Source organism: Mauremys reevesii, linkage group 1, assembly GCF_016161935.1.
Source record: "Mauremys reevesii isolate NIE-2019 linkage group 1, ASM1616193v1, whole genome shotgun sequence".
NCBI classification, from domain to species: Eukaryota; Metazoa; Chordata; order Testudines; family Geoemydidae; genus Mauremys; species Mauremys reevesii.
Window position 1 is genome coordinate 113,647,730 of NC_052623.1, and position 27,931 is coordinate 113,675,660.

At 40.1% G+C, this 27,931-nt stretch overlaps 1 protein-coding gene and 1 long non-coding RNA gene across 19 annotated transcripts in view; one reads left to right on the forward strand and one right to left on the reverse strand.

The window, feature by feature from the left end:
* The window catches only part of MCF2L (MCF.2 cell line derived transforming sequence like), a 251,774-nt gene that overhangs the window by 128,790 nt on the left and 95,053 nt on the right, over nt 1-27,931 (forward strand). For all 18 annotated transcript variants that reach the window (XR_005596398.1, XM_039531149.1, XM_039531159.1 and 15 more), the window contains 2 exons: nt 15,386-15,469; nt 27,684-27,798. Coding sequence is in view for 17 of the 18 variants with exons in the window: in XM_039531149.1 (XP_039387083.1) it covers nt 15,386-15,469; nt 27,684-27,798 (199 nt within the window). In the remaining variant the exon portion in view is untranslated. The remainder of the gene's footprint in view (nt 1-15,385; nt 15,470-27,683; nt 27,799-27,931) is intronic.
* Nucleotides 4,252-10,408, reverse strand: LOC120401385. Its single transcript, XR_005596422.1, has 3 exons — nt 10,147-10,408; nt 9,128-9,274; nt 4,252-5,070 (listed from the first exon to the last, which is right to left on the reverse strand). It is a non-coding gene; the product is annotated as an uncharacterized LOC120401385 (long non-coding RNA).

The window sequence follows — 27,931 nt, forward strand, 5'->3', positions numbered from 1 at the left end:
CATTACATGCTTTGCAAGTGCCTGCCCTGGAATGTATTTTTATTGCTGGTACAGTTGTCTCCAGGAATTAAGCCGTGCGGTTAACATATAGTGAGAACAAAATAACACAAATTTAAAACGCGCATTTGGTGGGAATTGTTTAAATGATAGCACTGAAACTTAGTGCATCCTGACTGCTGAGTCTGTAATGGAAGGGTAACTGTTTGGTTCATTTTAGTTTGTATTCACTTATAGCATTAACCATTTATCTTTAATCTTCATATCTTCCTTGCTTGCGTGGTGTGCTGAAGTTACTGCTGGTGCTGCTCAGCATAACTGCTGGCAGTGCTTTCACTTGAGATGTAGATGAGCCTTCAGAAGGTGTTCCATGATCAGACTCCTCAGTTAACAAAAATATCCCTCTTGTTATAATTGAGCCTACTAGAAGGTTCTGCACCATGCCTGCCATTAATCTCTTTCCACTGCTTAATCACACCAAAACCACTCTATTTTTAATAGAACACTGGTGTCAAGCAATGCAAGATACATTTTGACTGTGTGGTTGTGCGTGTGTGTGCTTTGAACATGAAAAGTGCTGTGTAAGTGCTAAGTGTGAGGGAGGAAAAAAGTAATGGGGTTCTACTCATGACACCACGTGCTTTCCCCACTCCCTGGATGACTGTTCCCTTTTCCCTTCTTGGGTCAGCTGTGCTCTTTCACAGATGGTTGCTATTTACTTCCCCTTTCACTATTAGCTGTTGACTCCCCCCCCCCCCCCAGCCTGCACCCTACCTTCTTCTCTTCCCTAAGGACTCTCTTCCCACCCCCTGCCCTCAAACACTGGGGACCTCCATAGCTAAAAGCATGAACTGCTACATCTTTAGCTAAAGAGCTGGACTCTATTTTAAAAAAAACCTAGAAGTATGTGTAAGGGAAGGGAATCTTACAGGTGCATCCTCTGTGCGGATCTGCAGAGGCTATGATCCTGTTGAAGCCCCGTTTATAAACAATATCCAAACAAATGTGAATAAATTCTAACTGAATTAATATTGATATTATATGGGTTCAAAATGATCTTGAATACCATAAATAACATACATGTATCATTATTTAAAAAATCTAATTTATCCTTTCACCACCCTCATTGAAATGCAGACATTTCTAAAGGGAAGACTGAATGACTGCACATAGCAATAGTAGCAGTATGTCGCAGTTTAAGAAATGAAGATAATGAGAATTCCATATCCTGTTGACAATGGGAACTTAGGTGGCCAGAAGGTAGTTGCTCAAATTAGAACTCATCCAAGATGCAAGGACTAGCACCTGTCATCTTGAGAAGTGTCATGGAACATTTTAATGACTAAAAGTGGTCATATAAAAGCTGTTCAAGCAATAAAGTGCCTCATATCACAGTGCTCGGGCTTATAAGGGAAGGAATGCCACTTACTGAATACCCAGTACCGCTTCCTCTAGCAACCTGTTTACTTTCTGAGTATTGATAGGGCAAAGACCTTGATTAGCTTGTACAATTTTACATTACTGCTCCCGGTAGCATGGCAGCGGGCTATTTCAGTCCTTTATAAAGGACATCCTTCCCTCCTGTGATGAAGCCCTTAATTGTATACTTCTCAACACTTCAACTGACTAAAGCAGGGATAGGCCCTGCTGCTGGGGGTTGGGAGGTCTGTGAGCTCACCCTGCAGTGGCAGCTCCTGTCCCAGCAGGCTGGCTGGACTTGGCTTCCTGCTCTGGGTGTCGCCACCTGGCCTCTGGCACGCAGTTGCAGCCCTGCTCAAGTTTGAATGAGTAGTGCCGTGACCCTGTGCATCAGGTTGCAATGCCACTCACTTGTAATTGACTCAGCCTCCCTGCATCAGGAGCCAAGTCGCAACGCCCAGAGCAGGGAGCCGAGCCCAGCCAGCCCTATGGGACATGATCTACATCAACCACAATGGGATTTGGGGGGTCAAAGCAGGACAGTCCTGTGAACCCTAGACTGTTGGGAGGTATGAAATTGTGATGTTTCTTAATGTGAAGTTAATTAGAAGCTATGTATCAAATAGACTGATATTCAGGGTAGGTTTAATACCATGGAAGTGGAGTTTCTGTAAAACATGATTCTATTTAAAAAACTCAGAATGTGAAGATCTGTTTTATTCATCATGGTTCTAAAGAGGAACCTGTTTCTCCTGAATGGGTGGAGAAACATGAGCTGTCTCCTAACAGTAAGCCTCAATCAATTGTCTAGTTTCAAAAATAAGACTTTAAATATTTAAATGATTCAGCTACGTGTCAGATACCTAAAGCTGAATTTGAACTGACAAGGCTATTTATGTTTTCCTTAGTAGCTGGCGTTTAAAGATACTTTTCAGGTATATAACCTGGCTAATTTGATGGAATGTTGAGGAAGATGAAACATTAGTGTTTTTAAGTTTACATGCCACAGCCTGACTTCAGTGTACTAGAAACAAGCTATTTCTGATGGAGCTGTTTTATATAACTTACAGCTTTCCTTCTCATGGCACTTCATAAATTACTTTCAATGGAAAGAGTCCCATTGTGGGTAAAAATCTTGGGGGACTGGTCACTCACAGTTTCTGATCCAATAACAGAAATTTAGGTTGCAGTGGAGCTAGAATTGGGTGAATAATTGATTCAATGGCAGTTATGAAAAATGGGGCGGGGAGTGGTTTGTGTTGAACCCAATCCGAAATATTTAGCAGTTTTTGCTGAATAAAAAATGTTCATTGCAGGTCTCTTCCAGCGCAGGGATTTGAACTTGGGTCTCCCACATCCTCAATGTGTGCCCTAACCACAGGGCTAAATGTTATATTATAAGGGATCTTAGAGCATCACCACTCCTCTGGCCATTTGGGAGTGACCAAAACTATTTATTTCAAATGCAAAATTAGCTTTGGGTCAACCAAAACAGCTGTTTGGGTCATCAGATGAAATATTCATCCTAAAAATTTTGTCCAGCTCTAAATGTACCTTAACATTAATTCTAGAAAAGTTCATTTCTATTGGCCTAGTCAGGCTAGTACTTTAACTGTGAAACAATTCAACATGGTTACAAACAGCATACAAATCAACCAGGATAATGCACTACACGGTCAGGGATTGGAGAGAGAAACTCCTGTTGAATACTGGCTTAATGGTTCAAAACAACTTCTTAACTTGCTTTATTTGTGGAGCTAGCAAATATCAAGACCGCTACAAACAGCATTTCTAAAAAGAGCTACAGTCCATTTCAGTAAACAAGAGCTTTTTGAGAGAGTTCCCTCAGTGTCTTAACTGGTTAATTGGACCCAGTCCCTCACTTTTAGGGCTACACAAAGAAATTGACTGGTGATGGGGGAGGCAGAAATGACGACAGAATGGGAAATGAAAGCTTTTCCTACCTTGGGGAGTTGAAGGGAATGCTCTGCAAGTCATTATGTTGAATCAGCAAAGAATCCTGTGGCACCTTATAGACGAACAGACGTTTTGGAGCATGAGCTTTCGTGGGTGAATACCCACTTTGTCGGATGCAAGGGTATTCACCCACGAAAGCTCATGCTCTAAAACGTCTGTTAGTCTATAAGGTGCCACAGGATTCTTTGCTGCTTTTACGGATCCAGACTAGCACAGCTACCCCTCTGATACTTGACATTATGTTGAATGTATAATTACTAGACTGGATGGTGCTTTAATGAAGATTTTCTGTTGAAGACTTTATTAGTACAATACTGTTTGTGTAACTTGGTCCAGAGGGGACACAACAAAATCAAAAGTGGGCTAAGCAACAAAGTGTTTTTTTGTTTGTTTGTTTGTTTTTTAAAAGAGGGGAAAAAAATCAACCCAAAACTATTTACAGTTTCAAGTATCAGAGGGGCAGCCGTGTTAGTCTGGATCTGTAAAAAGTAACAGAGTCCTGTGGCACTTTATAGACTAACAGATTATATTATGGAGATAATGTTAGTCTATAAGGTGCCACAGGACTCTGTCGCTATTTACAGTTTGTTTTCAATCACGTTGGACTTGGTTCAGAAGGACCATAATAGTTTCCAAGAGTTGTACAAAAGAACTTGTCTTTAAATAAAAATAAAGGGAGAAACAGGTTGGCTTTCAACTCCGTATAAAGTAAAATACCACAGCATATTGCAATTGATTCTAAAGAGTCTGAACCAATTCCCATTGATTAAATGGGAATGGGATCTGACCCTAAACAAGGGAAAACAGATTGTGATAGGATTATCTACAGATCCACCTAAATATTATTTTCAGCCTCTCCTCCTTGTTCAGTTGTGTTGTAAGAAAAGATTTTGCTTTCTCCTGTTAGAAAGATGAATTCTCTTATCTGCAAAGAATCTGAGCTCGATATGAAAAAGCACAGAGGCCTTTGTACCAATAGATATAAATTCTAATGCAAGCACCATCATTCCTTTCTTCAAATCTTTGTTGTTCTAGCTACTGGTTTTGGCCTTCACAGCATCCCCAGGCAATGAGTTCCACAGGTTGATTGTGCATCGTTGAAGAACTTCCTTTTTGTCTGTGTTCTGTCACAACGATGCCACTCAGGGGTGTGGATTTCTCACACTCTGAGCAATGTCATTAAGCCAACTTTTGATTTTCTAGTGTACACCTGGCCTTAGGCTCCAATTCCCAGATCCTACAGACTTCTGCATAGGGCCTCTGTTCTGGTGAAAGGATCTGCACTGTTGCATCTTCTGGCAGGATTGGTGCTCACAGCACTCTGTACATATATGCAGCATGGTTTATTTCACCTGAAATATTACTTCTGATTTTAAGAAGAGTTCACTCTGTTTATATGAGAGGACTTTTGGCACTGTTAGATAATTTGATTCACCCTTTAAGATGACCTCAGATAAAGATGAAGAGCTTTCCAGATGGAAAGCAGCTGTAAATTGCTAGCGATTAATGGGACCCATGGTCAGGACAAACTGAACGAAAGAGGCATGCTGATGGAGTTGGGGGAAAAAAAATCTGAGGAGAGAAACCTTCCCTTGGCAGAGCTTTATCTCCCCAGTCTTTTTCAGTGTACTCAGCCTCTCCAGAGAGGGTTTTGCTGCTTTTCTTTTCTTCCTTATACTGTGGCATGAGAAACAAAATAAAAAGAAAACCGAAATTGATTAGTGGGTGGTCCCTTATCTCCTGGAGACGTACCTTGACCTTTCCAGGTCTCTAACTGATCTTAGGGAAGGGAATTATTTATATATGCAGCTACATTCCCAGAAGACCCTGCCAGAAACCCAGATTACAGTCCTGGCTTCCCTGGAGACAACTCCTGGCCTGCCTTGCTGTGCTGATCTTCTGTGTGAGGGGGTCAGCTTGAAGACACCCTTTGATCCTCCCCCACAATGGGGTGGGAGTCTTCAACTCCTCTCTCCCCACCCCCCCACCGCCTTTGGAATGTTGGTCCCCAGCCCTAGACCAGAGTCAGCAGTATAGACTTTCACACACTGTAAACTGAGACTACATCATCCTTCCGACCCGTGACTGCATCCTCTGTCCCAAAGGCATTGTTAGAATGGCTTGAGAGGGAGTGGCTAGGAGTCCCCTCTCAAGCCTTAAAAAGGCCAACACACCCCATTATAGGACTTCTGTCAGTTACTGTAGCCCCCTTACTTGTAGTAACCAAATGAGGCTTCCCAGACTCTGAGAGAGACACCTGTTTCTAGAATTTCTGGAGTAAAGCCTCTAGTAAAGGGGGGGAGGGGTAATAGCTCTCCAGCGCACACAGTCTAACTAGGTGACCTGTGACAAATAAATGCTTGTTTCTCAGTTGGCTCCAGATTTTTTTTCCTCTGTAGACATACCCTAAGTTTCATTGAAAGTCAATAGAACTTAGATTCGTAAGTCTCTTGGGTACTTTTGAGAAGTTTTAAAAACATCTTTTAACTTTCTTGGTTTACTTTAAGTCAAAACTGGAATATATTGATCACAGATGGTTTTAATGTCCTCTTTTTAATGATAGGCCTAAACACCTAGGGCCAGATTTCCAAAAATGCTTAGCACCTGAAGTTGGGGCTCGATTTTCCAAGAGGTCAGATGTTGTTTAGGCATCTACTTGAAGTAGTCAGATTTTCAAATGAGCTCAGCATGCAACAGGTCCCATTGTACTCACCATTGGAGTGCAATGGGATCTGTTGGTTGCTTAGCTCATTTGGAACTCTGGTCTCTCCCTCATTAACCCTATCTAGCTTTTTATCAGTATGGGAAAGACAGAGTGGCCAGAAATCCCTCCTGTGATGTAATTCTCCACTTCCTGCTCCCTTTGATAAATTTATCTAAAATTAAGCTTTGCGGGGCATATGTTTTTGAAAATCAGTAGCCCCTATAAGAAAGGGCTGTGCTATGACAGAAGAGTGCATCCAGCACTTTAATTATATTCAGTCACCTAGTCCGTTTTGTATTTATTACATTTAGTACCTTTTCAAGTATAGGCTTAGCAGATAAATATCTAGAAATGGGAATCTGATCTACAGCCCAAGGCTACTCTAAAGCTGATGTTTTTGACAATCTCTATCAACACTTGTTTTTAGAATTTAAATTTTTTCTAGCTACAATAAATGCATCATGGAAAATCCTCCCTTATTGCTGTAAAAATCTGTTAGCTGAACCACAGGTTTTTTGGTTTTTGGTTTTTTTTAACATCCCATACCATTTTAATTGATGTAAAAATAAGACAAAAGATCTGGGACTCCCTTCCAGGGCTAGGGTTGATGCTGTATTTGTGGGGGAAAGTACCTGACCATCTTTCTGTCCTAAGGTGAAATCCTGAACCCATTGATATCTATGGGAGTTTCCAATGACTTCAGTAGATCCAGGTTTTTACCCCAAGCGTTTTGTCATTTTTACTGTGTTTGGTCTCCTGATGGAATACATTATGGAGCTGAGATTTTGTGCTGCTGGGTGAAAACATGGATGTTAATGAATAGTAGCATAATCTGATTCCTACTCTAATATAGCACAGGCTTGATCGTGTTGCCGTACTGAAAACCTGAAGCAGCTTGTGGAGGTAGGATTCTGGCATGTGGTGATATTATTTATTATTTTTTATTATTATTTTGCACTGCTGAATGGCCTCACTTTTGTTACCATGTTAGTGCAGCCAGAGGAGCTTCTGATTTTATGGGAACAAAGTGCTGCAACATAGTTTATTTGGAGTGTTTCTGTTGTAAACTGAGCCAATTAGACTGAGCTTTTCAGGTTGTTTTGTCCTAGGGTACTTTTTAAAAGTAATTTTACCACTGTTTGATCCCGACTCTGGTCTGAAGAACTGTGGGACAGGACTATGCTTTCGGATGGCAAGTAGAAATCACACCTCTTTCTATATTTAATATAATAGGTATATCTCCATATATTATATATCTCCTAGAACTGGAAGAGACCCTGAAAAGTCATTGAGTCCAGCCCCCTGCCTTCACCAGCAGGACCAAATACTGATTTTGCCCCAGATCCCTAAGCGGCCCCCTCAAGGATTGAACTCTCAACCCTGGGTTTAGCAGGCCAGTGCTCAAACCACTGAGCTATCCCTTTTCTTTTGCAATGTCACAAATGACATTTCCTATTTTTTATTCTCATGATTTTTCTATAATATCTTCTCTGGTGGTCCTCTGATCTATAAGATACTTTGAACCATTCAGCATAGGTTTCTATGAGCTTTGCCTTTGCTTTTTACTGCATTTTGGCCTTTGTTCTAGTGGTTCATTGCAGCATTTTCATGGAAGGGTATGGATGCATCAGGAAGATCTGATATAACAAAACATGTAAAATAACTTCTGTTTACCCATTCAAACAATTGTCTAAACCAGTGGCTCTCAGCCTTTTCCATATTAGGATACCCATTACATCCATCAATATAGAATGGACAGAGTGGTCATAACCCCACATGTCAAACTTTAAAACTAAATTATGATTTTTTTTTTGAAATTCTGTCTTTTTGACAACTAGTTAGGCTTCTGTTGGTAATTCAGAGAACTGTACTCTAGCACATTTGTACAACATTTGATCGTTTTTTTCTTTATAATTCATTCCACCTGAAGATCTCAATGTGCTTTACAAACATTAATTCTTCTGTACTACTTATGGGTGTTAAAGCAGTAGGCAAGTATTACCATCATTTAACAGATGAGGATGCTGCAATATAAAGAGGATGTGTGACCTTGGGAAATTCACAGCACTTATATAGCAGAGGCAGGAATAGAAACCGAACATGCTGATGCAGTCCTATGTTTTAACCACAAGACCATCCTTCCTCATATGTCATGGTGGTTCTTGATTTCTAAACTGATTGTTTATGATGTTCACTGTTCCTCTTTATTCTGTATTTGGGCACCTGTATTTGTCTGTCTTACCTTTCTTTCTTAAGATGTTGGTCTTCTATTTTAAAGGGACTTTTTTCTTCTTGCTTAATTCATTTGTCACTGAGAATGGCTTCAATATCGACTGTGAGGCTTCTAAATATTGACTTTGAGTTACTAAAAATAACTTTTTATGCCATTTCATCCTTGCCTTACAAATACTGGTCCCAATCCAGCAACTTCTATTCCTGCTTATAGTCCTATTGATGCCAATAGGGCTAGTGGCATGAGGATGAACAGAGGTGAAGGATTATGCCTAGAGTAGCTATTAGATCTACATTTCTGATAGTTTATGGGCATTTTTCCTCATATCAGACCATCTATTGTAAATTTAAGTTTGACCCGAAATTTAGGCGGCTTTAAATTTAAAGAGAGAAGTTATAATTTTTACAAAGCTTATATGAATGGAATTTAAAATTTCCTGTGTGCTATGCAACTTGACAGCATCGTTCTAGTGCAAGAGAACCAGAAAAGGAAACTGACTAGACGCAAAATTGAACTTGATTAAAATAAAAATGATGGTATTTTATCTTACTGTCTGACTTCAATTAAATGCAAAGCGTAGCGTATATTAAATTTAAAAAAAATTCTTTCTAATAGTCTTAGGTTCGGATTCTGCAAGGCACTTTGTGCAGCTGGGCCTCTACACCCTCACTGACAACCTTGCCAGATTGGGGTCAAAGATGTTTAGTTACTCTCTAAACATGTTTTTAAATTAATTAATCTTGATAGCGTCCCTGTCACTTAGCAGTTTGTCCCATCATTTTAAGCCATATAGTCACCGCTGTCAGTCTTTGATCTGCTTGCTTTCTTTGTCAACTCTTTCATTCTCATTTACTAACTGCCGTCCACGTCATCTTTTGAAGTATTGGAGCATTCATTCAATCACATCTTAAGCACTCTAGAAGTAAGAGCTCCCTCGTGCTTCCCTGGTATACAAGACAAAGATGAAGGCCAGTTAGGCAGCCCATGCATCATTAGAAGCCTAAACCTCACATAATCTGGAGATGACTTGAGCTAAGATGTACTTCTCCCTCCACCAGCATTTCTGATTTTAATTATTCTGCAAACAGAATTTTCCCTCAAACCTGTTCTGAAGTATTGAATAATTTACATTCAATGTCATAAATCTATAATGTGATATAATGAGTTTTGTTGTTACTTCAGATAAAATTAGTCTGAGGCAATTTTGATTACCAGTGATTTGCCTTTGCAGTTTTGATGTTCCCTTTCTTGTTTTCTCCTAGCAACCTTTGCTTTTATAAAGGCCTGGTCTACAATGGGGGTGGGGGGAAAATCAATCTAAGTTATGCAGCTTCAGCTACGTGAATAACGTAACTGAAGTTGATGTACTTAGATCGACTTACTGTGATGTCTTCATCATGGTGAGTCGACTGCTGCCGCTCCCTCGTCGACTCCGTGTGTGCCTCTTGCAGAAGAGGAGTACAGGAGTCAACTGGAGAGCGCTCGGGGGGTCGATTTATCGTATCTAGTCTAGACATGATAAATCGACCCCCGCTGGATCGATCACTGCCTGCTGATCTGGCGGTTATTGTAGACATATCCAAAGAGTGATATTTTATTACATTCTGAAGTATATTAACACGATAAAGTGCATGCAGGAAATAATTTTGTAAACCAGGTAGTTATACAAATTATGCATTATTGAAAATGCTATTGTGCATTGAGTATGTTACTTTAGACAATACTTTTTGAAATTTAGGAACAATAGTAAGAAAAAGAGAGAGATAGGAAGAAGAGGAGGCGGGAGAAAGAACTACCAGAGTCCAAAGTAACATACCTGAGGTTGTTAACCAGATAACGTATTGTGACAAAGTTCTGTCCTTGACTCCGTCGGTCCTGTGTTTCCTGGCGGATTTTGCTAGCCTCAGAGGCTCACTGTGACCCTCCAGATAGCCCTTCTCTCTCTAGAGGCAAGGGTCACAGCTTACTGAGCCATTTTCATTATAAGCCAACAACGGAGGTGAGGAGAAGCAATCCTTCCTCTTACAGTCTCGGTTGTCTCCCAGTCTCAGTGATTAATCATGGAGGGGAGGGGGGAGCCCGGGCCCACCCTCTATTCGGGGCTCCAGCCCAGGGACCCTAAAATTAGCAGCTATGGTAGCTGACTTTTTGGAAATAGGATGTGTACAATTCCCTGGGCCACTTCCCTACAGCAGCCCCCACTCAATATCTCCTTCACTGTTACCTCAGGGCCTCCTTCCTTACACCTGATATGGATTTGTACTGCTTCATTCCTCCAACAGCACAGCTCCCTCCTATAGCTCCTGACACCTACACCTCACTGACCAATGGGGAGGCTTTTAACTAGTTCCAGCCAGCCCTTGATTGGCTTCAGGTGTCCCAGTCAATCTAGCTCTCTCCACTGTGTTCTAGAAGAATCTTAATTGGCCCCAGGTGTCTTGATTAACCTGGAGCAACTGCCATTTGGTTACCATGGTACCAGGGATTTGTTTAGCCTGGGGCTAACATACCTGTTCCTCACTACTTTACTGTAGCCATCTGGCCTTGCCCCATCACAGTATATACAGATCAGAATGGAACTAGCTCTACTTATGATGTTCTGTGGAAAATGCCAATATTTCACCGAAGTTTTTTGTTCTGATTTGGAATGAGAACTTGAAATTTTGAAATTTCCCACAGAAAAAAGCATTTCAGAATTTTTGAATTTGGAAAAATCTGATGGTTTTGGTTTGTATTTCCCTCCCACACGCAAAAAAGGAAATGGAACAGCTGGCTGCCCCAAGTCCAAGGACATCCTCAAGCTGCCCCATAGTCAGCGGGAGTCAGAAGAGTGCCCTGCCATGGAGCAGGAAGTCTAGAAGCCCTGAAAGCCCCATCTTGAGCTTGTGCTTCCAGGGTTGCCAGGCTCCTGGCTGTGAGAGTCCTACTTTGAGTCTCTGCCTTTATGGTATGGCGCCTGGAAGCCTTGGGGTCCCCAGTCCTGGAGCAGTCAGCCTGGTGGGTCTGCTCCAGAGCCACAGACCCTGCATATGTTTCCATAAAATGTTTTGGGTTGGTTGAATCTGCATTTTCTGACAAAAAAATTCCCAACCAGCTTCAATTATAAGTCTTATTGTGGTATGCATGATTTAAATGATTAATGTATCAATTTTGTGATGAAACTGACCAATTTAATGGTTGTATGCAGTGTTGTTGTAGCCATGTCAATCCTGGGATATTAGAGAGACAAGCTGGGTGATGTAATGTCTTTTAGTGGATCACACCTGAGAGAGAGCTCTGTGTAGCTCAAAAGCTTGTCTCTCTCACCAACAGAAGCTGGTCCAGTAAAAAGTTATTTCCTCCTGCACCTTCTCTCTCCAATTTAATGATGTAATCTGTTGATTTATCTGTTGTCTCTAGGCATGTGTGTTTGCATATATACATATACGTGCACACAAAACAGGTGACATGACAAAGCAGAGAATGAGATTTGTCCCTCTAAATATTTACCTGAACACCAGGATTTACAGTGCTGATGGTCAGAAGAGCAGGCAATAGGAGAAAGCCATGGAGTGATCTATTTCCACAATGTTCCTGTGGAAAGACTTTTTCGAAAAGATATGCAAAATATTTTTAGAAGACCCTCATATATCCTCATCCTCACCCTGTGTGTTCGGAGCGAGGAGGGGGAGGCGGAACAAGCAAGAAACAAGGGATTCATCTGCTGGTTAAGTAGGGTGCAATGGGAAACTGTTTTGAATGTTTTCAGAGTATGTAATTTGGTATAGGTTTAACCAACTAAGGCTCTCATTCACTGATGGGACTCAACATAGGCACTAACGTTTTGGTCGTAGCATCAGTGAAATTAGGCTGTCTTCAATTTTTTCTTAGGCTTCAAAGGCTGTTTGGATACAATGAAGAATGAGCAATCAAACTCCTTTATATAATGCAAACAAGGGCACTAATAGGATTGTTCACATGTGGGGGCATAAAAATGTTTCCTTGAATTTTATGAAAAATGATACCTTGGATGCTCAATTGCGTGCTGGACTCCTCAATTTGTCAAAAATTGGGCATGCAGAAACTTTATTTTCAATTTTACTAGGAGCTTAAATTTCTGTTTGTTTGTTCCTGCAGATGTGGGATACCTTACTGTGTCTGTATATATTTTTGGAAAATGTAGGCTTTGAACCTGTAATTAGATGGGCAAATTGGTTCACCTGTGCCCATCTGTTTGCAGGGCCAGAACCCTAGGTTTTAAAGTATGTGTGACACTGCAGACGAAATCTACATTATATTTCTGTTGGCCAACAGTAAAAGTTGGACTGGATTTTTCTTCTCTGTGGGAAGGCTGATCATCCAAGACAGATCTTTCAAAAGAAATTAAAGAACGTAATTCAGTTATCTCCTGTACATATCAGACACTTGCATAACAGGAGGCCCCAGAGTTAAATCCTAGTTAACTGTTAAACACATCTTGTGGATTTGAAAGTAAAGTATGCAGAGGTCTTTTGGCTAACTAGAGGTTCGCCAGTTACAGAAAGATCGGTTAAATCGCTGTGTGACCTTGAAAGAAGTTGTCAGTGCTTCTTCTGGCAAGCTGCCAGAAAGAAAACAGTAAAGTTCTGTTTCAGAAAATAAGTTGCTACTTATCGGGAAGAAATGAAACTGATAATTCTTTGGCTTCTCTTAAAAATAGCACTTCTCAGAATTCTGCTTGGATGAGATTCGTTCAATTAAAAAATTTCTCTCTCTCTCATTTTTAGTCTTCCACAGATTTCAATCAACCTATTGTTGCTGTTTGCCACTTTACTAGTCTTTAGGTTCACTTCTTAAACATTTTTCTTTGATGGCTGAGATACTTATAATTTTCTACTCCACACAGTGCACTTTTGATCTATTGCCAAGCATGATCCAATTGTAAGAAGGAAATTCCAATGATCTACACAGGGTTTACTTTTCTGAAGAGAAATGACAAAAAATACCTCAAATGCTTAAAAATTTAACCAAATGAAAATGCCAAGTTAGGATTGAAACTCCATCCTTATGTTGCCATCAGTGCTATTTGAGCACCAAAAACATCCAGGTGGTTAGCACTGAGTTAATTATAAACAGACAGATGAAGATGAGCCGTAGCTGTCAAATTTTAATCCAAAATCCCAAGTGTGTTTGAACTGAGATTTTGGTTTGAACCATTTATGTAGTGATAAAGGTTAGCTGTTAATTTTGATGTAGCTTTAGAGTTGATAAAGGTTAAGGATCCTTCAGATTTGAGGTGGTGTTACAAGCCCATTTCTCGTTTCTGCTCATAAATCAAAAAACATTTAGAAAATCAGATCACTAAATTACATCAGCGGTTGTCTCTAAAGTTGCACTTAAATACCATCCAATCCACAACAGATGACAGAATAGATGCATACTCAACATGGCTTTTAATTACCAGGCTACCTGCAGGATATATTATTCTTGTGAAAAATATTTCTCATTGTCCTATAGTGTTGCAGTGGCAGACTACGTGCTTTCCTCCATTATTGTTAGCTAAATAGGCCCAAATGCTGTTTACGTGGCAAAAGCATACTCCAGGACTGGAAGCAGAAACATCTGGACAGTCTGAGTGTAACTGTTTTCATCCCTGTTCAACTCTTCTCTGCTGGCTTAGAGATATCAGGAACCAAACATATGTGTGGACCCTGTCACAGTGAGCATTCAATAACCGCAGGTAGTACTAGACTGGCACTATTCTATTTGATCAGATCTACATTTTAAAATGGATATTGGCTATAATATTCTTTAGGTATTTTAATTGAAAACTCACTGTCTCACATTCTCAGTTCCGTCTGTCAGACTGTCATGTGCTGGCAGTGGTATTTCAGTGCATGTTAATATGAGGGCAAAATGAAATATAAAAGACCAAGTGAGAGTCAGACACATTAAAAACAAGTGGATGAAACATGGTGGCACGGTGGTCCACAACAAAACAAGAACAATGCAGAGAAATACTTTCGTACAATCACAGGAGCAACAATATTTAAATTTTAGATTACCTGAGAGAATGAGACCACAGCTGGAATAAAGAAACCACAAATCTAAAACTGGGACAGTCACACTTCCTTGTCCAACAACCAAATTTTGACGTTTTAGCTGTCCCAGGTCAAATACTGTGGCAGGAAATTAAATAATTGGTAAAGTTTGGTTATATTTGTCATTAATACCTGCTATCTTAACTTGATTAAAATCCTGTGCTTCCAGGAATAATTTGATCACTGAAGGTATCAGGAAATATATTCTTCCACGTTTCTTATAGCTCAGTTAACCCAGGTGCATTACCTGTGTGGGAGACTCCTTCCTCTGAAGTATGTCTTACCCATCTGATATGATGTGCCAATAATCATCCTGCTATTTAGACACCTGACTAGATGGACCAATGGTCTGATTTGGAATAGTAAACCTTATGTTCCTATCATAAAGAATATTCATTGTAAAAACTTGTATTATTCTTAAAAGTATTCATTCAACTACATTTGGATTTAATAGCTAGTGTAGTGTAGTGAGTGCAATTCTGAATGTACATGTTGCTTCTTCATGAAAACCTTTAGACATATTGACAAGTCTGGAGATGCCTGCATAATTGTATACAACATTCTGAAAAGATTACTCTGTGTACATTACAGGAGGGTTTCAGGAAGAGTTGACTGCATATGAATAGCACCATTTTCTGCTTTTTAAAAAAATGATCAGAGCAGGCTGTAATGAAATTTGAGTTTGAACTTCAAGTGCAAAATCAGATTTACCTCTATCCCATAGTATAATCACGTCAAAAAATATTGGACTCAACAGCCATCCTATCCTCCTTACTCTCGGCAGAGCTATGTTACTTGTAATCATTTGTGAATATATTAGTCCTGCTGCATATGGAAAACCAAAGGATTGCTCTTGCCAGAAGACTGAATGACTTTTCCAAACTTGTGACAGGTGTTTCAAAATTTGAATAGCTCTGTATGTCGCTGCCTTGGAACTGAGAGTTTGTGTGGACCGTGATTCTCTGTAAAATGACATGGCATTGTTTTTTGTTTCAGAAGAAATCATGCATCAGGATATCATTCCCCTCTGTGCTGCAGATATTGAAGACCAGTTAAAGAAGCAATTTGCCTATCTGTCAGGTAAAAATTGGAAGTTCCTACTGTATCTGTTGTTCAAATGTGTGGTTTCAGCTGTTGTTTCTATCCACGCTTTCATATAGTCACTGAACACTATTATCAGGGCAGCCATCATTTTGCGATCTGTATTTAGAATGATCATAAAGATGCTATTCTGGAATTTACCAAAAAATGTGTTAAATATGATTTAAACTTGAATTATTTATATAATCTCTAGTAGTGCCAGCTGGCTGGCTTAGTGGGCAGCATCACAGTGCTCTCTAGATCTATAGATAAGGAGACCCAGGTCTGAGGCTAACCTCAGATAATCACACATGGGGTCAGTAGGAGATAACGTAAAAAACTGAAGGAGAACTTCAGGATTTGGCCTACTGTATAGAGGACTTTGTGAATTGAGACTTGAAAAACTCTGTATTCGATTACTCAAAACCCAGTTACAGAAAGAGCTTTTTTAAAAAAACCCTAAATATGCATTAGATCAGGGGTCGGCTACCTTTCAGAAGTGCTGTGCTGAATCTTCATTTATTCACTCTAATTTGAGGTTTCACGTGTTAGTAATACATTTAAACATTTTTAGAAGGTCTCTTTCTATAAGTCTATAATATATAACTAAACTATTGTTGTATGTAAAGTAAATAAGGCTTTTATAATGTTTAAGAAGCTTCATTTAAAATTAATTTAAAATGCAGAGCCCCCCCGGACCAGTGGCCAGGACTGGGCAGTGTGCGTGCCACTGAAAATCAGCTCGCGTGCCGCCTTCGGCACCCGTGCCATAGGTTGCCTACCCCTGCATTAGATTATGTTGCAAACTTACTCACCTAGGGTGGGTCAAGAAAAAGGAAAAATATGTTTTTTTTTACCCTTTGACATGCAGAGAATGTAATGGTAGGTATAAATGTCCCTAAGGGATTACACTGAAAAAAACACCCCATTAGTTTCTCTTTACCCCACCCAGCTGTTCCCCGAACAGAGCTAGACTTCCTTTGCTTTCTACCCATTTCTCAAACCACCCACACAAGATTGAAAACTAGCCATTCCTTTCCCTCAAAAAAGGCCAATTCATTCCTAATCCCATCCTGTCCCCAAATCTCCCACTTTGTTATTAGCCAACCATCATGATATTGCTTTCTCGGTGTCCATGAGGGTTCATTCCTAGACATAGCCTTCCTATCCTCCAACTATAAGAACAGAAGAACAGACATACTCGATGTTGGAGGGGAAAGTTGGAAGTGAAGGACCCTCTGGTATTTAATGTAAAATTCTCTTGTCATGCGTGAGGTCGGTGATGCTCTAAGGGCTTGTCCTATGCTTAAAACAAAATTACGGTGTCACAGCTGTGCCACTGCAGTGGTGCCGCTGTAGCACTTCAGCATAGACAATACCTACGCTGATGGGAGGGGTTCCTCCATTGCTGTAGTTGGTCCATTTCCCCGAGAGGCAGTGGCTAGGACGATGGAAGAATTCTTCTGTCAACTTAGTGCTATCTGTGTTGGGGACTTAGGTCTTCTTAATAACGCCACTCCGGGTGTGGATTTTTCATACCCCTTAGCAACATAGTTAGGGCCCTACCAAATTCACAGTCCATTTTGTCAATTTCACGGACATAGGATTTTTAAAAGTCAATAATTTCATGATTTCAGCTATTTATATCTGAAATTTCATGGTGTTGCAGTTGTAGGTGTCATGACCCAAAAAGGAGTGGGGGGGTGTCACAAGGGTATCGTAGGGGGAGTTGTGGTACTTCTACCTGTACTTCTGTGCTGCTGCTGGCAGCAGTGCTGCCATCAGAGCTTGGATCTTAGCTCTGAAGGCAGCACTACCAGCAGCAGCACAGAAGTAAGGGTGACATGGTATTGTATTGCCCCTCCCTATTTCTTCACTGCTGATGGTGGGCGCTGCCTTCAAAACTGGGTGTCCGGCCAACAACCGCCGCTCTCTGGCCGCCCAGCTCTGAAGGCAGCAGAGAGGTAAGAGTGACAATACTGCGACTCCCCTAAAATAACCTTGCGGACCCCCCCCCTTGCAATTCCCTTTTGGGTCAGGACCCCCAATTTGAGAATCATAGACTATCAGGGTTGGAAGGGACTTCAGGAGGCCATTTAGTCCAACCCCCTGCTCAAAGCAGGACCAATCCCCAGACAGATTTTTGCCCCAATCCCTAAATGGCCCCCTCAAGGATTGAACTCACAACCCTGGGTTTAGCAGACCAATGCTCAAACCACTGAGCTATCACTCCCCCCATGAAATGCTGGTCTCCCCCCATGAAATCTGTATAGTATAGGGTAAAAGCACACAAAAGACCAGATTTCACAGGGGGAAACCAGATTTCACAGTCCGTGACATGTTTTTCATGGCCATGAATTCGTTAGGACCCTAAACATGTTCATGCCGACCTAATTTTCTAGTGTAGACCAGGCCTAAGTTTCTGTTTTCTAACTAGGGGCAAAAAAGTGTTCATGATCATGTTATATAAGAAAGTCTTACTAGATAACTGGAAGAAGAATTTACTACTTTTCCCCCCACTGTGAGTTAAACCCTATTATGAATAGAATAGATGCAAACCAATTGAATGCAATTTAAGCTTCCTTAGCCCCCCAATAATCTTTTTCACACAGCCACAAGCATATTCAGCACTCATTATGTCAACAGTGCAGTGGATCTCAACAAGAGCAGCCATTTCTCATTCCAGTTTATTGAATTTGTACTTAACCCCTCAATCTATTATGAGAAGACATTTTTGTTTTAAAAGCTAGTGCAGCTGTTTAATGAGGGGGTTGTGATCATTATTTACCCTTTTTTGCAGTTTACCATTATAGTGCAATTTGACTTCTTATGCATTTTGTCTATTTTTGCACTCCATATTTATCCTAGTGTTCATATTAAAGTGTGTTAATAGTTAACTTTCAGTGCTGTACTGTACAGTGTTGCCCTGGGTTCTGGGAACACAAGAGCAGTGTTACATAACTTCAGTGACAGAATATTAAACAGCTTACTCACACTTGCATTGTGACTTTGCTGCTCAGCTGTTTAGGATATTTATTTTTGTCCATGAGAGTGTTGGGGTTTTTAATACTTGTTTGACCTTGTAATATAAAATAAATTACAATTAATGGAAGTATATAGATTAAGAATATTTTTATTAAATAATTTCCCTTTAAGAGTTTTTAGGCTTGGTGCATTATTTATTGCCTTAGGTAGATACACTTAAAATGTAGCAAAAATAGCAGTGCTGCATATAGTTGAATATGCAGTATTTTCTCTAACAAAAGATATTATTTATTTAGCTTTGTGAAATAGTTGTCTGCATGTAGGACCACAGCAGGAAGTCAGTGAACCTCAGCACAAAGCCCTATCCACTTTGGGCACCCAGGGCCGCCCAGAGGGGGGGGGCAAGTGGGGCAATTTGCCCCAGGCCCCGCAGGGGCCCCACAAGCACGGCCCAGCAGCAGTCCGGTTCTCTGGAAGCATTTTGGCGGCGGGGGGCCTTTCAGTGCTGCTGAAGAGGTGGAGCAACTGAAGGGCCCCCCACCGCCGAAATGCCGCCGTGGACCCTGGCCGCTGCCAGGTGAGTACAAGCACCGCAGCTCCCCTGCTTTGCCCCAGGCCCCCTGAATCCTCTGGGTGGCCCTGTGGGCACCTCTTATGGGTAGGAGACCATGGCCTTTTCCAAACCTCTCTTTGTGACCGTGGGTACCTCTGGATCAGTTAACTCTGTTGTCTCTTTTTCCCTTAAGGGTAACAATTATTTCATTTCCTGTGGTGGGCAGACAGCATTTCTCTCCCTATGTCAATAGCCCCATCCAAGTTATACTTGAAATTAAACAAAATACTTCATATTTAAGAAATAAAAAAATGAAATAGTAAAACTAAGAAAAGCTTTTAAATGTAACCCTATTTAGTCAGAAGCTATGGAAAATCATGCTAGTACAGACTGAGTTTAAAGACTGTAGCTGTTGCTCTTAGATATGTAGACATTTGTTCCACCTAATCTATGGGTAGCAGTCCGGCCAAATACCAGTTTAGCTCCAGACGGGTCCAAGTGATCCGTTTGTGTAGCAAGTTCATGCCCGTCCCCACAATTAAAATGATGTTCCTTGGCATGTCCCTTTAGTCATTGTTCTCTCTACAGAAGAACTTTTCTTGTTTTGGAAAGCATGTAACATTTTCATTAGAATGTTCAGACATTAGGTCAGCTGTTCTTCTCAGACATCAGTTTGAATAACTCACTCCCTACAGTGGTATTTTTCTTTTACTTTACTATCTTTTCTATTTTACTTGGTATTTTACTCTATTTTTATCTTTGTTACTCTTTGATATACAATCTTCTAATTTCCTTCTGTGCTTCAAAGAGTTCTCTCGAGCCTTTGTTACCTTTTCCAAGGACATTCTCTCCCTCTGTGGGTGATCAACACCATGCTTAGGGCTTTGTTCCTTAGCACTTCATGTTGTTTTCTCACTCACTTGCTCAGATTTTTTTTTTCTCCCTTGAGTGAGAAGTTGCCATATTTTTTTTTATATTCACTCTTAAACTCCCTGCAATTGTTTATGCACAGATACGTTATAATAGAATATAGATGAGTAAGAATACACAGACAAGTGTATCTTATCAAAATGTTATCTGCCCAAGTTAATTGTCACAAGCATCTTGAATATCATAAAACATGATAAAATACAAATGACTTCTGGCCATCACGAATACTGAATCACTCATTCCAGCCCCCTTTTCTATGTACTGTTCTCTGGTAAAACATGTAATGTCAAACCGTAGATTAGATAATCATGGTAAGAGATTCACTATCTCCTTTAATGTAACTTTTATAATACACATTTACGCCTTTGTTTGTAATTCCCATGTTACCTGCCTTTTCTGATAATTATGCATACTTTTTGCAATTGCAACTTGAAAATTAGTACTTGTTTCTGAAGTACTTGATGCTCTTGGTCCTTGAGATTTGTATGGCAAACCCATGTATTATGTTCCTACTTTGCACCTTTGTTTTATATTTGACTTTAATATTAGCAATACTCTTCCTTTATACAGTATGCAAATAACCGCATTGCAAGCTTTGCACACTAACTGTGGAACTCTTTTCTACAGTAGCCACAGGAATGACACTGCTTTTAAAGATTTGTTCAAAACTTTTGGCCAGATCCTTTCTCATGTTCCAGGCCCTTTTTACTGCCCATAAACTGTGCAGAGAGCCCTATAACAATTGTGTGGGTGAAATGAACTCACATAGGAAAATAAGACGTAAAAAACCCCTGGCACCTTTTGGGTGAATTTTTTCACAAAACAGTCACTCCATATCTGACCTCTCAGTCCTCATCCTCAAAGGAAACCTGCACAACACCTTTAAAAGACAAACCTGGGAGCTTAAATTCATAACTTTTGCTAATACTGCAAATCATGGGCTGAATAGACACACTGGATTTATGTCAAGTATCAGAGGGGTAGCCGTGTTAGTCTGGATCTGTAAAAGCAGCAAAGAGTCCTGTGGCACCTTATTGACTAAGAGACGTATTGGAGCATGAGCTTTCGTGGGTGAATACCCACTTCGTCAGACATCCGACGAAGTGCATATTCACCCACGAAAGCTCATGCTCCAATACGTCTCTTAGTCTATAAGGTGCCACAGGACTCTTTGCTGCTTTTACTGGATTTATGGTTTATTACATCAATCTGTAATCCATTAACCCTACCCCACTTTTTTTTTTTGGTCCTATGACTGAAGAGGGGTTAGAGGTCTCTGTTCAACATAAGGAATTAACATATTGTAAATCTGTTCCAATTTGTATTTAGCTATGACACTGAGTACATATCCCAGACCTGAACAAGAGCTCTGTGTAGCTCAAAATCTTGTCTCTTTCACCAATAGAAGTTGGTCCAATAAAAGATATTACTTCACCCACCTTGTCCTGCTAGTATCCTGGGACCAGCACAGCTACAACAACACTAAACAGATCTCACCAGTTGAGGATTCCCTTACCATGACGGATTCCCGAGCAGATGTACAGCTACGCCTCTCCCATTGCAGCCCCAGGATAAGGAGGGGGTGTGAAGCTCTGCTGTACTCTGGCAGTTCTTGGCTGGTGGACAGTCCCTTGTGGGGCCATATCCAGCCAGCATACATTAGTCGTCATAGAACTAGCCACCAGATCAGCAGCTGGCTCCTTTGCCCCAACTAGCTGCGGACAGAGGGTGCACTGTAGAATCTGTGCCCTTATTTTCATGTTCTTTGTATTCTCTTGTGACTCTCCTGAACAGAAGGAAAAGGTGCTTTACAAATTACAAGAAGTGACTCAAAACTATTTATTAAGCCTCTAACTGGTGGGAAGCATAACTGATTTATAGCTGTACGATTCTCTACATTTGATTGTTTGTTGTTGTTCTTTTTGTCTATTAAAGTAGACAAAAGGCCTGGTCTTGCAAAACTCCTATTGAACGTGTAGCCATGTTGAACCTGTTTTATAGTATATGCTTTCAACAAAATAAAAAATATAGTATGTTAACCCCTCGGCAAAAGAGAGAAGACTAGAAACTACATGTGTTCGGACTAACCAGAGGAACCTTAAATTTTGGAATTTTGTGCTTTGATTTAACAGTTTTAATATTGTATTAATCCTGTTTTCAAGGGGGGGCGGGAATAGAATGAATCTAAAATTTGGAGGTCATCTTGGATATCTTACAGCTTCTGCTGGTTTTCAGAAACCAGGTAGGTGGTATAACTTAATAAGCTGAAATTTTGCTGATAAAAACCAGGAATTAAACAAATATATCTATAGAGATAGATATAGTGTACCAGATTCTCAGGTAGTATAAATTGGCATAATTCCTTTGACCAAAATGGAGCTGAAATGCCCAAACTGAGGCTCTTAATCAATATTTTGTGGGGCGGGAGAGGGGGAGGTTAAATCCACATTGCCAGTGGGACAGCTGTTACCACTTCCCTTGCATTGTTCCAGCTGCAGACCAGAGTTTTAAAATTTTAAAATAAAAAGTTACAGTACTAAACTTATTTTTGGTGCCATACACAATTTTTTTTTAATTTATTATTTGTCCGTAAAGTATTAGATCTCAAATACATTCTCAAATTTGGCTAAATTGTAATCCAGTATAGTTTGTAATTACAGATACTTTTGAATCCCTCTGGATTAAATACAACCCTAAGAAGAAACACAATATGTGTAAAACTTTTCTTGTTCCAAAACATGTTTCAACACGTTTTTTGTCTCTGATCTTTTTGCTCTATAAGGAATGCAATATAATGAATAAGAATAACGAAGATTTTAATCAACCCCATACAGTTAAAATTGTTCACGAGTATGTTGAGTACTTCTGTTAATAAGTCAATTTTTTCTTTATAGAAAAAGGAAATTCCAAATCAGGAGGAGGGTTATTTCCAAACACTGTCTCTTCAGGCTTGCATTGACTTAGGAGTTAGTTATATTAGTCCCAAGCGCTTGATTTTTGGCATCGCTCAGTACAGAGAAATGGAATGCAGCCAAATTAGGGCTTTTAAACTACTGGTGTCGATCTGGGCCACTTAATCATGCTAATTCTTTTGGGTTTTGTTTGCTTATATCAATCAATGGAGAGACACCATCCATTTTTGGAAAATATGAATATCAGTTACAACTTCCCACCATGGATTTAGGCCTGACGATCCCTGTCCTTACTCCTTTTAACTAATACCATTTGCCTTCTAATTACCCCTTGCCATATCGTGTCCATTACCCTTTCTGACCAAAAGGACTGGAAAAAGTGCTTTTGAGAATCCATCAGTACCATCCCTTACTCAAGTGGAATGGTCACTACTGAATGTTGAACAGCTGCCCTCCATCTTTCTCCTGTCACTTCCCCAAAAAAATCTGAGAAACCTTCTTCACTATTCCCAAAACCTTCTAGCCCTAAGAAGAAGAATCTGTGTGCAGCTTATCTGTTTGGGGGCGTTTTTCTTTCTGTGAAATGATTCTAGACGCTAGCCTATGCTGTTCTTCTGCTGTGACTGAATCAACAAGTGTATTAATCAATGAGCCAAGCAGAGAATTCTTCTTTACTTTGTCTTTTTATTCATTTTACTATAGTGCAAGTAATTCAGTCACTTTGAGATTTCACATTAGCACCATACTGAGATGTAAACGTTATTAATCATTTCATGTTTGAGATAGCACATCAGATGATGATTGGCAACATGCTCAGATACCATTGTATAAGAACCTGAATAGAGCAGAACGTCATGAAGCACTCATTTGCCATGTCTGTATCCACCCCTACAAGTCCTTCTGTAATCACACTTCTTCTATGACATTTGCAAACCCTCCTCCGCCTTTCATAAAGTGCTACATTAGAGAAAATAGTTACAGTATGTGTAGAAAACACCACCACTTTGTCACCCATATGTTGTCTGTTTGGATTGTAAGTTTTTCAAGGAAAGGACCTTGTCTTTACACTTACCTGAAAGGTGCTTAGCATGGTTTTTGGTAGTATATCAACAGTGAGAGAGGCTGGGATTTTCAAATGAGTCCAAGGGAATTAGGCACCAAAGTCCCATTGGATTTGAGTGTCTAGCTCTTATAGCCTCTGTTGAAATCCCCAGCCCTGGCGTACCATAGTTCTCAAGTGAAAACAGTTATCTATCTATTTTGATTTAAATAATTAAAACATGCCTATACAAAGTTCATGGTGCTTTTGTGCATAATTAATATTAAAATTTAACCCCAGCATTATTAAAACAGTCAAACAGGAACTTTGCCTGCAAGCCACCTACCAAAAAAAAAAAATCCTTTCTACCTCTTTGTTGCTGCAGGAAATATAGCTTCAATTTTCTTTTAAAAAATATCTATCAAATAGATGGTGTTTGCAGCCGGACTGGAAGATTATCAAATTCAAGCCACTTCAGACTGAGGAGGAGGAGTCCGTTCCCGAGTCCCAGACTCCTCTCAGAGAACATTCTGGTGGCAGACCCCTCTCTTTTAAAACAAGAGAGATCCGGCTCGAGCACCACAGCTGGCTACAGCTGGGCCAGTGTGTCACAAAGAGAGAGTGTCCCTCAGATAGGCAGGTCCAGGCAGGCTCAATTAGCAATTGAGGAATTGTTTGCCATTCAAAACTGTTAATAGTTGAGAAATTTAGGACACCCGGGTTTATAAATGGAAGAGAGACAAATGTATTCTTATCTTTTTGCTTTTATTCTTCATACACATCAGAAATAAAAAAAATCTCGCAAGTCAACTGCTTGAAAATGTGAGGCTAGTTCTACAGAATATTCCTCTGCTGTTTTTTTCCCTTGCTCTAAGGGCTTGTCCTATGTTTAAAACAAAATTAGTGTCACAGCTGTGCCACTGTAGCACTTCAGCACAGACAATACCTACACCAATGGGAGGGGTTCTCCCATTGCTGTTGTCAGGGGCAGCTCTAGACATTTCGCCGCCCCAAGCACAGTGGCATGCCAGGGGGGGCGCTATGCCGGCCACCAGGAGGGCGGCAGGCGGCTCCGGTGGACGCCTGCGGAGGGTCCGGTGGACCCGCAGCTTTGGTGGACCTTCCACAGGCACGCCTGCGGGAGGTCCATCGGAACTGTCTGCCGCCCTCCCTGCGGCCGGCATAGCGCCCCACGCGGCATGCCGCCCCAAACACGCGCTTGGCATGCTGGGGCCTGGAGCCGCCCCTGGCTGTAGTTGTTCCATTTCCCTGAGAGGCAGTGGCTAGAACGATGGAAGAATTTATAGATTTTAGGGAGTTATGCAGAAGTGAATTAGGGCCCAAAGATCTAAATTGCAGCTAGCTTCAATAGAATGGGCTGCTTATATGAATCAATCTTATTCATGTGAGTAATGTGTCTTGCACATACAAATCCCAGTTTTGGGAGTTACCTATAGGTAAATTGAAAAGGTCAGGGAAATGTTATCTGCCTTTCCTTCATATACCTAGGATCATGATGATCTGTACTCACCTAACCTAAATAGGAATCGGTTCACGAGGATGCTTTCAGGCACGTGCAAGTAACAAAATAATCATAACACAAGTTAAGACTTATTAAAAGGTAGATGAATTTATGCCTCATTCATAAGCAGCTTCACTCAAAGAAGCAAGATCTATGGAACATCAACATTTTAAAAAAGACGAGATTACCCTAGAAAAATATATGGCATACAAATAATAATTAGTACTTCAGGTCAAATGACTCCAAAATTGTTTTCTACATTATGGCTCTGAAGCAGAAAATCATTTAATCACATGCCTAGCTTTAAGCATGTGGTGATGTGTTGCTAGATAAATGAGTGTTACAGAAGACTGTGATAGTTTTAAACTTTAAATGTATATTGCAACCACATTACTCTTTTTTTGGTTTATTTGCTTGCGTCTTTGTTTGCTTATGTTCTAGGTTTCTGGCTTTCTGATTTGTAGAAATCAATTGGGGCAAAGCAAGCAGCCAAGAGGAATGCCACAGATTATTTATAGTGGATGTCTGTTTAAAACTGCTACATTTCAGACTTTGGAAAGAAGACCCTCCTATATTGAAAAAGTATATTCTAGAGCAACCCGAACACTCAGAGTTTGGTATCGGGGAGTAGCCGTGTTAGTCTGGATCTGTAAAAGCAGCAGAGTGTCCTGTGGCACCTTATAGACAGTCTATAAGGTGCCACAGGACTCTTTGCTGCTACTCAGAGTTTAGGATTCTCTGAGGTGTAGATATAAACATTATTTTGAATAGGAAGAATATTTTTAATAAAACTAATAGAGGAAAATGTTTGCCCTCTTTTTTGGGAGGGGAAAAAGGAAGAGAGATTAAGATAATCAAAACTGACCTTGACTTACGTTTGTTTTGAATATTTATATGGCTAAAATTAACTTTCATATTCTAATGCTCGGCTGTGTCATAAAGGGTGTGCTGCTAAGCCATGCTGTTTGCACAGTAGTTATAATTTTTCCTCTTGGAATGCATCCAGGATGATTCATTTTTAGTACAATTTACATTCAGGAGTTTTACAGAGATATCCCCATGTTGCATGAAAGTAAGCAAAGCATAGTAACACAAAGTAACCAGAGTAAAACACACAGTGGTGATATATATGCTTTTCTGATTATGGATGGTTTGGAGCGAAAAGTTTTTTTTATCAAAATAACTCTATGAATGTAGATATTTCTGAGTTAATGTCAGGTGCACATATATTGTTTCTTGTATTATCCTAAATTTTACAGCAGTATTCTAATTCTTAATATTGTTGATAATATTGTTAGAAATAATATTATAGCTAATTTATTCACATTGTCAGCTGTGATGCTGGGAAAGAATTTCCCCATGGTATTGGCAGGGACCTTATTGATTATTTTGGTCTCTCCTCCTTTATCCCTGCTCAGTGCTACAAATCTTTTAGGACTGGGTGGGTCTATCCCACACTATTAACTTTGTGCAGCTGCAGGGGGGTTAGAGAACCTTGGCTCTTTTTATATATTAATTAATCATATTTTTAACTGCAATGGTGATGTATGTAAAAATACTTATCTACAAAACCTGTGGGAAATACATTTTAAACTATTTCACTTCCCCTTTTCTTAATTTAGATTCTTTGTAGTTATGGACAAGTCACAAAAGGTTCAAATAAACACTCTGAAGCTCAGATGTTTAATTATACTTTATCTCTTCCACTTCTGTCTGCAGAATTGGACAGGAAATCTCACCAGAAACAGACTCTTGTTGTTCTGCCACTTCTTCCAGACAAGAGTGGAAACTGAAAGTGTAGAGCCTTGCAAAAAATAACACAGCAGGGGATTACATGAGCATTTTCAACCCTGTGAAAGGTTTGGCTCAGCTCTGGGTGAAGGTTCCAACTGACACTAATTTGAGTGATTTGGTTTTGAATTGACAGATTTTATTTTAAATAGTTTGTCCATTTCTCATTTTATGTGGCGTATCTTTGCATTCAGGTAAAGTAAATTGTATGCAAGGCGCAGAGCCATCAACGCGGTGTTAAAACCAGTTCACAATGGGAACAAAGACACTTTACCCTTTTATTTATTTATTTATTTAAAGTTGGAAGTACTGGATATGGTGGATTATATTTCCTAAATGGTACTTGAAAACTAGATTACTCAGAGTAAATATCCCCATTTCTGAGGACTACATAAAAATTATTACAATAATTGGTTTGCCAGGAAATATTAACTACATAAGGTGATTAATTACATATTGACACTTTTGCTTGTGCTTTTTAGGTGGCAGAGGAGAAGATGGTTGCCCTGTTATCACATTCCCAGACTACCCAGCTTTCAGCGAGATCCCAGAGAAAGAGTTTCAGAATGTCCTGACATATCTAACTAGCATTCCAAGGTAGGTGCTTGTTGTGCCAGAGAAAACAGCAATGGTTATCAAATATGTTTACATTCAAACACCTGTGTCACACAGGTTGCAAAGTTCAGACTCTGTGACCAAGTAAATGGAGAAAAGGAATAGTACAATGTGT